Raw genomic sequence first — 10,972 nt, 5'->3', positions numbered from 1 at the left:
TTGCTTCCCAAATACTTACTGTTATCTCAAACTTTGTGAAAGAGGACATGTCAATGACACACACAGCTTCCTTACAACACTTGACTTCAGACTCCACAATGTCAAACCAGTCTGGCTTATAAAAAGTCTTGCTCTGCTCCAGTGCAAGGAGGTCTACAAGAAAAATTAAAAGTGGAGGAAAAAGGAAGATGTTTACATGAGGCCATCTCCCATATAGTCTGGTAGGTTTTACTATTTACTCTGCGGACACATTCTAGCTGTATGAATTTACAAATAAGTTTTTATTAACTCAGGAAAAAATGAGCAAAAACGAGGCTTCTTACCCTTGTCAGGTGGAACAAAGTACTTTGGCCTCTCAAATCCATGTTTCTCCATCCATCTGGCTCCCTGTGCATCCAGCCGGTCGTAGAGAGGAGATGTCCGTAACTGTCTGCCAGTCTGGAAATCCCAACGGGGAACCTTCAGATCATACATCAGAGCTAGAAGAGACAAGAACAGTCTGTCAGTCAAAGCACATCCAGTAGACTCTGGAGTCATTCCTATTCAAAACAGCCTAATTTCTAGGCCAGTGTGGCCTAGTTTATCAAATACGACCTAGTATAACAAGCATGCTGAAGGAAAAAAAGGGACAATACTGCAAGAGCTGGCGTTATCCCTCTATAGAGCTACACAGTAACAACTCTTGGTCTGTTCACATAGCACAGATGAAGGCCTTATCTAAGTAGGACACAAGTAGTAACAGTGTGGAAAATGGCACTTGATTCTTCCCAGCACCTTGTGGAGCTGGGGTCTCAGATCTCACAGGCTGTCCTCTCCAACATTTAACCCATTTCTGAAGTGAAGGGTACGTAGCATACCTTGATTTGGTGGCTCTGAAATCTGAGAGGCTGCACTGTATTGTCCCAGTGACATTATTCACATAACAAAGCTAGGGTCAGAATTCATTTCTCTTAATGTCCAATCTGCAACAGCAATAAGTAAAAACAGCCAGAAAGAGAGTGATCTCTAATCTCTACCAAGACAAGCCCTGATCTCACGCTTTTTATTCCAAACCAAAGACGGGTACTGGGGAGTGGGGGTCAGGCTGAAACAGAAGCCACACTGGGTCCTTGTACTGTGCCCCTGTCGTCCTCTCCCGATGCTCTAAGTTCTCCTTCCCCTTGTGCATTTTCTAACATGCTGCAGTTTCTCTTTTATGAGAATCACAGAAGGCCACCGAAAGTGGCATATCACCACGGAGAAGCTCAAACTTAATGATGTTACCCACAGGTTCTAGAGGACGGGCAGGGGAATCTAATAGTTCAACATTTCAACTGAAACATTTTCTAAGATTAAAGAGCCTTGGCAGTTGAACACATTGCAGGTACAGTCCTATACCCTTCATCTCTCACAGGCCAAAAGCAGGTACTTAACCAACGGGTCATTTGTAATGGCGGTTACATCCAATATGGAAACGTAGTCCTGATCATACATGTACCCAAAATATTTAGATGTCATTTGGCAAAATTTGGAAAATGTTATTAAAACCTGTCAGAACCTACGTGATTTGGTTTACTTCCTGATACAAAAGCTGTCTCTAAATCAGAGACAAAGAGGAACAGCACTTTAAGATCAAGAGGCCAATCCTCAAAGTAGGAAAGAAGAACGAGGAGAAGAGGAGCAAAAACGTTTGGGGCCAGTGTGGCACAGCAGGGTAAGCAGGGTAAGGCGCTGCTTGGGATGCGTACAGCCTGGGACTGGAGAGCCAGTTTGCGTCTCAGCTACTCTGCTTCTAATGCAGCTCCTTGCTAAAGCACCTGGGAGGCAGCGGGATTGCTCAAGTACTGGAGTCCCTACCACTCAGATGGGAGACCAGGATAGGGTTCCTGGCTCCTGGCTTCAGCCAGGCTGTTGCAGTCATCTGGGGAGTAAACCAGTAGATGAAAGTACTGTGTGTGTCTACCTTTCAAATCTTTTAAAAAGACAGCAAAAATAACTTATTTATGAGAAGTGCGGTTTCCACCTTGCTAACATATAGTGGATTTCTTTTTTTAAAAAAGATTTATTTATTTGGAAGAGAGTTAGAGAGAGAGGTCTTCCATCTGCTGGTTCACTCCCCAGACGGCTGCAACTGCCAGAGCTGCGCCAATCCAAAGCCAGGAGCCAGAAACTTCTTTCGGGTCACACATGCAGGTGCAGGGGCCCAAGGACTTGAGCCATCTTCTACTGCTTTCCCAGGCCATAGCAGAGAGCTGGATCAGAAGAGGAGCAGCCAGGGCTAGAAGCGGAGCCCATATGGGATGCCAGGGCTTTAACCCGCTGCGCCACAGCGCCTGCCCCCATATGGTGGATTAATGACCAAAGTCACTCGGAGAAGCCTAAGGTTTTGAAAATAACATAGCAGGGGCCATTGTTGTGGTACAGTGGAGAGAGCCACCATCTGTAACACTGACATACCATATGGGCACCGGATCTGAGAACTGACTGCTCCACTTCCAGTCCAGCTCCCTGCTAATGTGCCTGGGAAAGCAGCAGAAGATGGCCCAAGTCCTTTGGCCCGGGCTCCCATGTGAGAGATCAGGAAGAAGCTCTTGACTCCTGGCTCCGGCCTGGCTCAGCCCTGGCCGTTGCAGCCATTTGGAGAGTGAACCAGCAGATAGAAGATCTCTGTCCATCTCTGTGTCTCTATCGCTTCCTCTTTCTGTGTAACTCTTTCAAATAAATAATCTTAAAAAAAATAATAACATGGTAAATTCTTTGCCTTGAAAAGAAAGGAATGATCTCAAAACCATGTGGGAGTGAGAGCATGCACTGTGACAGAGGTCGGCATGGCTAGCACATACATGAAGCTGCAGCAAACCATCTGCACATCCTATTCTACCTTCCCAGTCCCAGAAGTAACCAAGGTCCTGTATATTAAAAAGGTTCCCTAAATGTCACATGGAACATAAATCCCCTTACTCAGGTCTGAAACAGTCAAATATCAGAAGCCCAACTCATGGCAGTCATTAAGGAACTGAGGAACAAGCTGCCCCTGAGAATGATCCAACAGCCACGGAAGACACTGCTAGCAGGCGCCGCGGGGAGAAGCTTCACTCACGCATGACTTCCATGACCCGATGGCGCAGGAAGGTGCGGCTGCTCTGGAGAGCTCCAAAACGTTTCAGGTCCAGTTCCCAGACATTTTCTGAGGGATACCCATGTACCATCCACTCAGCAAGGTACCTATTCAGATGAGATTGTCAGGTGTGATTCTCAGAAGGAAAAAAACAGTGTTCTACAAATCTAGAACAAACAAAAGATCCGATGTCGTCCAAGTTGAACAGCTCTATGCATTTCCCTAACTCTCCTGGAATAAGAAACATGCGTCCATGTACTGCTCTTGTAAGACTACCAGGAGGACTTCCACTGTAATGGTAACATTCACTAGAGCACTTCAGACACAAGTTATGGGCTGGCATCATGGCATAGCAGGTAAAGCCACCACTGTGATACTGCCATCCCATATGGGCACCTGTTTAAGTCCTGGCTGCTCCACTTTCAATCCAGCTCCCTGCTAATGCATTTGGGAAAGCAACAGAAGATGGCCCAAGTCCTTGGGCCCCTGCACCCTTGTGGGAGACCTGGAAGAAGCTCCTGGTTCTGGCCTGGCCCAGCCCTAGCTGCTGCGGACATTTAGGGAGTGAACCAGACAATGGAGGACCTCTGTCTTTCAAATAAATTTATTAAAAAAGCTATAAGCTAAATGTATGAAGAAATCAAATCAAAACACACTTCTAAGTGTACTCTATACAACCAGTGAGTTCTTTCTGTGATCAGTCCTAGTGAGAGATTACACAGTTGTCTGACCACATCTGTGGTCCAGACATTTTGAGAATTCCTTTTATGTAACTGTTTTCAGAGCAACTCTATATGTCAGCCAGGAAAACTGGCCTCAGTTAAACTATTTTAATTATGGCAAAATACACACAATACTACTATCTTCAAATATTCTTAAGTGTACAGTCCAGTGGCACTAGGTACATTCACAGTGCTGTGAAACCATCCCTGCCATCATCTCCAGAACTCTTACGACAGAAACTCTGTCCCCATTAAACACTAACTCTCTTGGGGCTGGCAGTGTCAGAGTCCTGGCTGCTCCACTTCTGATCCAGCTCCCTGCTAACGTGCCTGGGAAAGCAGTGGGTGATGGCCCAACTCCTTGGGCCTCTGCACCCACGTGGGAGACTTGGATGAAGCTCCTGGCTTTGGCTTGGCCCAGTCCTGGCCATTGTGGTTATTTGGGGAGTGAACCAGCAGATGGAAGATCTCTTTCAAACTCTCTCCCTGGCAACCACTACTATACTTCCTGTCTCTATGAATATGACTACTACACTGTAAATGGAATCATATAGGATTATGTGACTTACTTGTAATTAGCACCTAATCTTTAAAAACAAAACCTGCGGGCCGGTGCCGCAGCTCAATAGGCTAATCCTCTGCCTTGTGGCGCCGGCACACCGGGTTCTAGTCCTGGTCGGGGCACCGGATTCTGTCTCGGTTGCCCCTCTTCCAGGCCAGCTCTCTGCTGTGGCCCGGGAGTGCAGTGGAGGATGGCCCAAGTGCTTGGGCCCTGCACCCCATGGGAGACCAGGAGAAGCACCTGGCTCCTGCCTTTGGATCAGCACGATGCGCTGGCCACGGCGGCTGTTGGAGGGTGAACCAACGGCAAAAGGAAGACCTTTCTCTCTGTCTCTCTCTCTCACTGTCCACTCTGCCTGTCAAAAATAAATAAAATAAAATAAAATAAAATAAAATAAAATAAAATAAAATAAAATAAAAAAACCTGCATTACCAAGCTTGAGCATCCAGCCATTTCCTCGCAGCACCTGGCTATGTTTGAACTCCAACACACAAGTAAAGCACCAAGAATTCACCTCAAGCTCTGTGGCTAACTCCAAAAGAAGAGGTCCCAAATGTTTTGCATGTTGTTTACAGAATATGGGGAGAGCCTCCCAAGGTGAATTTGAAGGGGACAATTCTCAAACTACAAGTGTCCTCTTGTTATCACACTACATTAAGTGAACTACATGTTAGCAATATGTAATTCTAGAAGAGACAGTCCAGCAAGCTGGTGAGTATTTACAGATGACTGAAAGACAGACTTACCTTCCAGCTCCTCCACCGAACGAGAGGCCAGCAGAGTTCATTCCTGCCAGGACAAAGTAGCCCTGGACCGCAGGAGACTCGCCCATGATGCACCTCATGTCTGGTGTAAAGGTCTCGGGGCAGTTCACCAACTTCAGGATTTCCAGGGTCTCCAATTCTGGCATCCTGCGGAGGAGGGAACTCAGCAGCGGCTCTGAGTGATAAAAACAAGCCCGTCTTTAGAGAATTAAACTTTCATCTTGTTATATTTCTTCATTCCCTCTCCTTGAAGAAAATCTCTTGGGAGGAAAAGAGACGTAGCCTAGCAGTTAAAATGTTTTCCTACCACATCCAAGTTCCTGGATTCAGTTTCCAGCCCCAGCTCCTGATTCCCACTATGCAGACCCACTGGGTTCCTGACTCCTTTATGGTAGACCCAGACTGAGTTTCCAGCTCCTAGTCCTGGCTGCAGCCCACCTCCAGCCATTGCAGACATTAAGAGAGAGAACCAGTGGATGGAAGCTTGCTTGCTGTCTCTTCCTGCCTCTCAAATAAAACATTTAAAAAAATTTTTTTAAGATTTATTTATTTGAAAGGCAGAGAGAAAGAAATATCTTTGATCTGCTGGTTCACTCTTCAAATGGCCACAATGGCTAGGGCTGGCCCAGACCAAGGCCAGGAGCCCAGGGGTCCTTCCAGGTCTCCCACGTGGGTGTAGGGGCCCAAGCACTTGGGCCATCTTCTGCTGCTTTGCTAGGCACATTAGCAGGAAGCTGGAGCAGAAGTAGAGCAGCCAGGACATGAACTAGCACCTTTATGGGATGCTAACATCATAGGTGGCAGCTTAGCCTACTACACCACAATGCCAGCCTGAAAGATTTTTTTGAAGAGTTATCTGGAACATTTATCAGAAAACAGAAAGCCTGATGGGATTACAAGACACGTGAAAATGCTTAGCCTTTATAGGCTGAGAAAAAAAGCTCCTGGCTTCAGTCTTGCCCAGCCCTAGTCATTGTGGCCATTTTGGGAGTGAATCAGTGGATGGAAGATATCTGTCTCTCCTCTCTCTCTCAATGCTTTTCAAATAAATAAAATAATCTTTAAAAAATTTTTCTTTAAAAAAGCCTCTTTAGAAAGGATCTAGAGGAGTCACAGAATAGCAAGTGACACATGTGGCTACAACAAGCATCGCCAAGGGGTCATTCTGAGCAGGAAAGCTCTCTAGTGTCTTCTAGAGACCACACTGAAAGAAAATGCTGGAATAGCTGCGGAAGACAGGGCTTTGGCCTGTTGGAAAGTACCTGTGTCACCTGGAGCAACCTACTGGCAGAATGTTGACATCTAAAACTAGACTGGAGCTGGGAGGGGGGCATACTATTCTATCCTCTTTGAAAATTTTAAAATTCTGATAAGAACTTCATTTAAAAAACACAAAAAGCAAGTTCATCAAGGATAGGTGGGAGTTTCTTCATTAGAGACCCTTTCGCATCCTGAATTTGGAACCATGTGATTACATTGTTCAACAAATAATTTTATAATCTAATAAAAGATGACATTAACAGAATCATTCTGCTCTGTAACAAGCCCTTCCACGTTAGCTGAGGTGCTCTCAAAAGGGGGTTCCCACTCGCCTAAGATTTCAGCAGTCATTCTAGGCAAACAGCGAGCCAAACTCTGTCAGCGAGCCATTAACCCTACACTCTGCCACCAAGCAGCTGCTACCTTGGGCCAGTCCTTTTACTCACAGTGTCCCTCACAGGCTTGTTAGAGAGACTCAGTAAGGAATTATTTCTCAAATGCTTTGAAAAATATAACACCTTAGACAACACACGGCCCATGGTTAAAATCCCAGTTCACACACCAAAGTGATCCCAGTCCTCCTGTAGATTCTGAATCTCCAGCTGGTTCTTGCCCTCAGTGAAAATTGGTTTTGGGTTCTTCTCAAAGCCTCCAGACAGGATGCCACCCTGCCAGTTCCGAATATAAATTCTTCCATCAGGATCCACGACAGCTGAGAGACAGAAGTGAAAAGGGAGCAGGGTGCAGAGGAGAAAAACCAGGGTTTAGGAGCAAGTCAGCTTTCCAAATGGACAGAAAAAGAAACCAAAAACACAGTTAATAGCCTTATTAACAAACAGTGTCTAATGAACACAGACATTCATTCACTGTAAAACACCCTTAGAGGTCATGGGGGAGGATTTTCCCACTCAGATGTACAGCAGAGACTACTGCTCTGAGTATCTGGAGCCTAATCAGGCACCTAGATACCTGGACAAATCCTTACAACTATTAACCACATTAACTGCCACTGTGCCAAGCAAAGTCCATATAGAAATGCGGACTGCAGAGACCAGCAGGCATCGGGACCTCTGAAATGCTATCAGACCCTCTCCTACAGCCATTAGAGCCAAGCTGATAGCTTACTTACGACACTTCTACAATTTATAGCACTGGAATTAAAAACTCCCAAGTTACACTCCAAATGTTCTCAATGACCTCTAAGAAAAAAGTTAGTCTGCAAAAAACAAAAACAAAAAAACTGCTCAATGGAAAGCCCATTTTGGCCATCCCTTCATAAAGAGTTATTAATGAAATGTTAGAATTGGGTCCACCTCCCTGTAACATGCTCCAGGCACAATCTGTCCTTATAGAAAGTTCTCCTCATAGAGGACAGGAGACTGGCAAGAAAACAAGACTTAAAAAAAAGTGCAAGTCCTCACTTGGTGTGCTGCTCTGCAGAGGGGTCTCCCAAGGGCGAGTCAGGAGGTAGAAGTGTTCGCAGGCATGTAACGGGATACTAACCGGCTCCTCGTTGGACAGACCCAGCTCGTATGCCCACTACAAATGGACAGATTCATTTTTGGGTGGAAAGAGGAACAGAAATACAAATGAGCAAGTTCAGCCTCTTGAAAACAGTTTAATTTCAAGTGGCTTCTGTGTGCTCTTGCTACAGTGTCAAGTGTGGGAAGCCAAGTTTCAGCCTGCATTAGTGCAAGTGTTTGGATGGGGAGCAACACTATACCTTTTAAACCATAAAAATTCTTCTAGATCAAAAGAAGACAGACTTACCAGCTAGTCAAAGGAGGCCCTTTTAATAAAATGCCTGACCTCAACCACAAACCCCAATACTAATAATTAAATGAACTTCATATGGCAGAAAGTATTTCCTAGGTCATCTTAAGATCGTGGAGTATAAGGCCTTGAAAGTAGATGTCGCTTAGTGCTCTGGAAAGGGAATAAAACAGCCTAACATTCTGGCTGCGAGGTTGCAGAATGCAATACAACACAACAGCAAGACCCCACCGCGAACATTTCCGTCAGTGCCTCACTGCTTGTTGGTATTCCTGGCCAGGATGGCACCCATGAGCCCAGCCTGGAGGAAGGAAAAGGTCAAAGATGCTTCTTGGAGGAATAAGTACAGGCTTCTGATTTAGAATACAAGAATTTGGGGTTTTCTAGCCCAAATAAGAAACAATGTAGTCCCAGGATAGACTCTTGTCTGTTTAGCCTGTCACAATATTGTATCTAACTGAACATCCTCATTAAACAAGAAAAAGCAGCAACCCAGTATTGTTGCTAACCTACCTGACCAGCACAGTTGACAAAATACTGGCATTCAATCTGTCCTTTATCTGTTTCCACACCAGTAACTTGACCTTTTTTGACCATGACATGAAGAACAGCAGTGCGGTCATAAATCTGAACACCTGTATGGAGGCAGAGTTGAAGCATCATCTAATGTTCCACAGCTAAGGCAAGTGCAGCAGATTCTCCATCCCAACAGAAAAATCAGGTCAATGCTTTAATTTACAAAACAGAAATGCCTAGGAACCACAATCTCAGACTATAAATGGATCTTGTCCAAGATCAAAAATAGCAGGTTAAGTTAAAATCAGACTTTAGTACACAATAATTAAATTCCAGGAATCTTACAAGATGGGGCAGGGAGGAGACAATATCCACATTATGAAGCAAGTTAATCCAAAATACAGAACATCCTGTATGCTAGCAAATTCTCCCCTCATTCACTCCAACAGTTACGGTGTGGATTACACCCCAAGGAATGTTCTAACTTTGGAGCACCTTATGTTTTGTGGAGGAAAAAAATCCCCTAACGTTGGAAGTGCATTAGTTAGCAGTAAAAGCAGCTCCTTACAACCTTACAAGAAAGATCTGGTCTTGAGGAACACTTCACAAATATTGTATTTTTAAATCTCAAGGTCTGGTTTCCGAAACAGGTGCTAACTACACCAGTGAAGAGTACCTTTTAGATAACCTCTCCTTCAACAAACTTCTTCCTTCCCAACCCCCAAGAAGAAAATGCAGAAACCCGCTCACCATTCTGAGAGGCAGCACTGGCCAGGGCGAGAGCCACGTCAGCGGAGGACAGCACCGCGTCCTCGGGGACATGCAGGGCCCCGACCAGATCGTGCACATTGAGCAGGGGGTGGAGTTCAGCCACTTTCTTAGGGGAGATGATCTCAGAAGGGATGCCTATAACACTGCCACAGAACACAAGGGGACAATGACATTCTCTGGCCCTCCTGCAGAGGTCAGCTGGTAAAGTCGGGACAGGCTTCTAGCCTCTTACATACTTCAGCCTTGAATTGATGCGCTTCAGGGAGATCAGCCGGTCCTGAGTTTGGGCCAGAGAGATTGAGCCTGTCCTCACATAACCTGCAAGAAAAACCAGCCCCAACTGAGACAAACCAGACCAAACAGGGGTGCGGAAAACCCACTGGATTACAGGCTAGAAGACCCGTCCTGAGTCCTGGACCGCCACCAGGTGTCCGTGTTAAGTAACTGAGCTTCTGCTGAGCTTCCAATGAAAATGAGAAGTGCGTCAGATGCTCTAACCCTGGTTCCATTCCCCAGCCCGCCCTTCGCAGTTCACAGTTTTGTGAGGATCAAATGATATCACAAAGTACATCATCGAAATAAAGACACCATGGTGAAGAAACCTATTGGGGATGCAATGTAGAGCTCATATCTGTTTCATTCCTTTTAGAAAATCTCACCCTTCCTCTTTCTAGCCTTGGAGAGGGAAATCCTTGGCAGCTGGCGTGTGACCTAACCTAGTCAACTAGACTCCTCGGAATACCTGCTCTTGAGCCAGGCGGTGAATGGCTGGAGGTTCCATCTAAGGAGCTGCAGTGCCCTGGCCAGCAGACCCCACCAGGGGAGAGTTTTCTGCCAACTCTCAAGGCCCTCAATGTGCTTCCAGCAAGCTACATTTTTTTTTTAACAATTTATTTATTGGGGCCGGCGCTGTGACATTAACGGGTGAAGCTGCTGCCTTCAGTGCCGGCATCCCATATGGGTGCCAGTTTGAGTCCTGGCTGCTCCACTTCCGATCCAGCTCTCTGCTATGGCCTGGAAAAGCAGTAGAAGATGGCCCAAGTCCTTGGGCCCCTGAACCCATGTAGGAGACCCAGAAGAAGCTCCTGGCTCATGGCTTCAGATGGGTGCAGCTCCAGCCGTTGCAGCCAATTGGGGAGTGAACCACCAGATGGAAGACCTCTTTCTCTCTGCCTCTCTTCTGTGTAACTCTTTCAAGTAAATATTTTTTTTTTTTTAAAAAGGCACTTACATTAAAAAAAAAAAAAAGATTATTTATTTGAAAGGCAGAATTACAGAGATGCAGAGAGAGAGAGAGGTCTTCCATCCACTGGTCAACTCCCCAGATGGCCGCGATAGCTGGAGCTGCGCTGATCCGAAGCCAGGACTCAGGAGCTTCTTCCAGGTCTCCCATGTGGGTGCAGGGCCCCAAGGACCTGGGTCATCTTCTACTGCTTTCCCAGGCCATAGAAGAGAGCTGGATCGAAGTGGAGCAGCCAAGACCCGAACTGGCACCTATATGGTATGC

At 45.9% G+C, this 10,972-nt stretch overlaps 1 protein-coding gene across 6 annotated transcripts in view; it reads right to left on the bottom strand.

Annotated features, from left to right (window-relative positions):
* PDPR (pyruvate dehydrogenase phosphatase regulatory subunit) overlaps positions 1-10,972 on the bottom strand; it is an 85,287-nt gene that overhangs the window by 14,327 nt on the left and 59,988 nt on the right. For 3 of the 6 annotated variants that reach the window (XM_002711720.6, XM_051847287.3, XM_089320474.1), the window contains exons 4-12: positions 9,702-9,783; positions 9,445-9,608; positions 8,692-8,813; positions 7,827-7,944; positions 6,968-7,117; positions 5,128-5,320; positions 3,080-3,204; positions 324-479; positions 20-153 (exon numbers count right to left, since the gene is read on the bottom strand). In XM_002711720.6, coding sequence (XP_002711766.3) covers positions 20-153; positions 324-479; positions 3,080-3,204; positions 5,128-5,320; positions 6,968-7,117; positions 7,827-7,944; positions 8,692-8,813; positions 9,445-9,608; positions 9,702-9,783 — 1,244 coding nt within the window. The remainder of the gene's footprint in view (positions 1-19; positions 154-323; positions 480-3,079; positions 3,205-5,127; positions 5,321-6,967; positions 7,118-7,826; positions 7,945-8,691; positions 8,814-9,444; positions 9,609-9,701; positions 9,784-10,972) is intronic. The other 3 variants (XM_089320476.1, XM_089320475.1, XM_070062739.2) reach the window with 2 other exon arrangements.

Source organism: Oryctolagus cuniculus, chromosome 18, assembly GCF_051225735.1.
Source record: "Oryctolagus cuniculus isolate XC-2025 breed Fujian yellow rabbit chromosome 18, ASM5122573v1, whole genome shotgun sequence".
Lineage (NCBI taxonomy): Eukaryota > Metazoa > Chordata > Mammalia > Lagomorpha > Leporidae > Oryctolagus > Oryctolagus cuniculus.
This window is presented reverse-complemented; position numbering and strand designations above follow the sequence as displayed.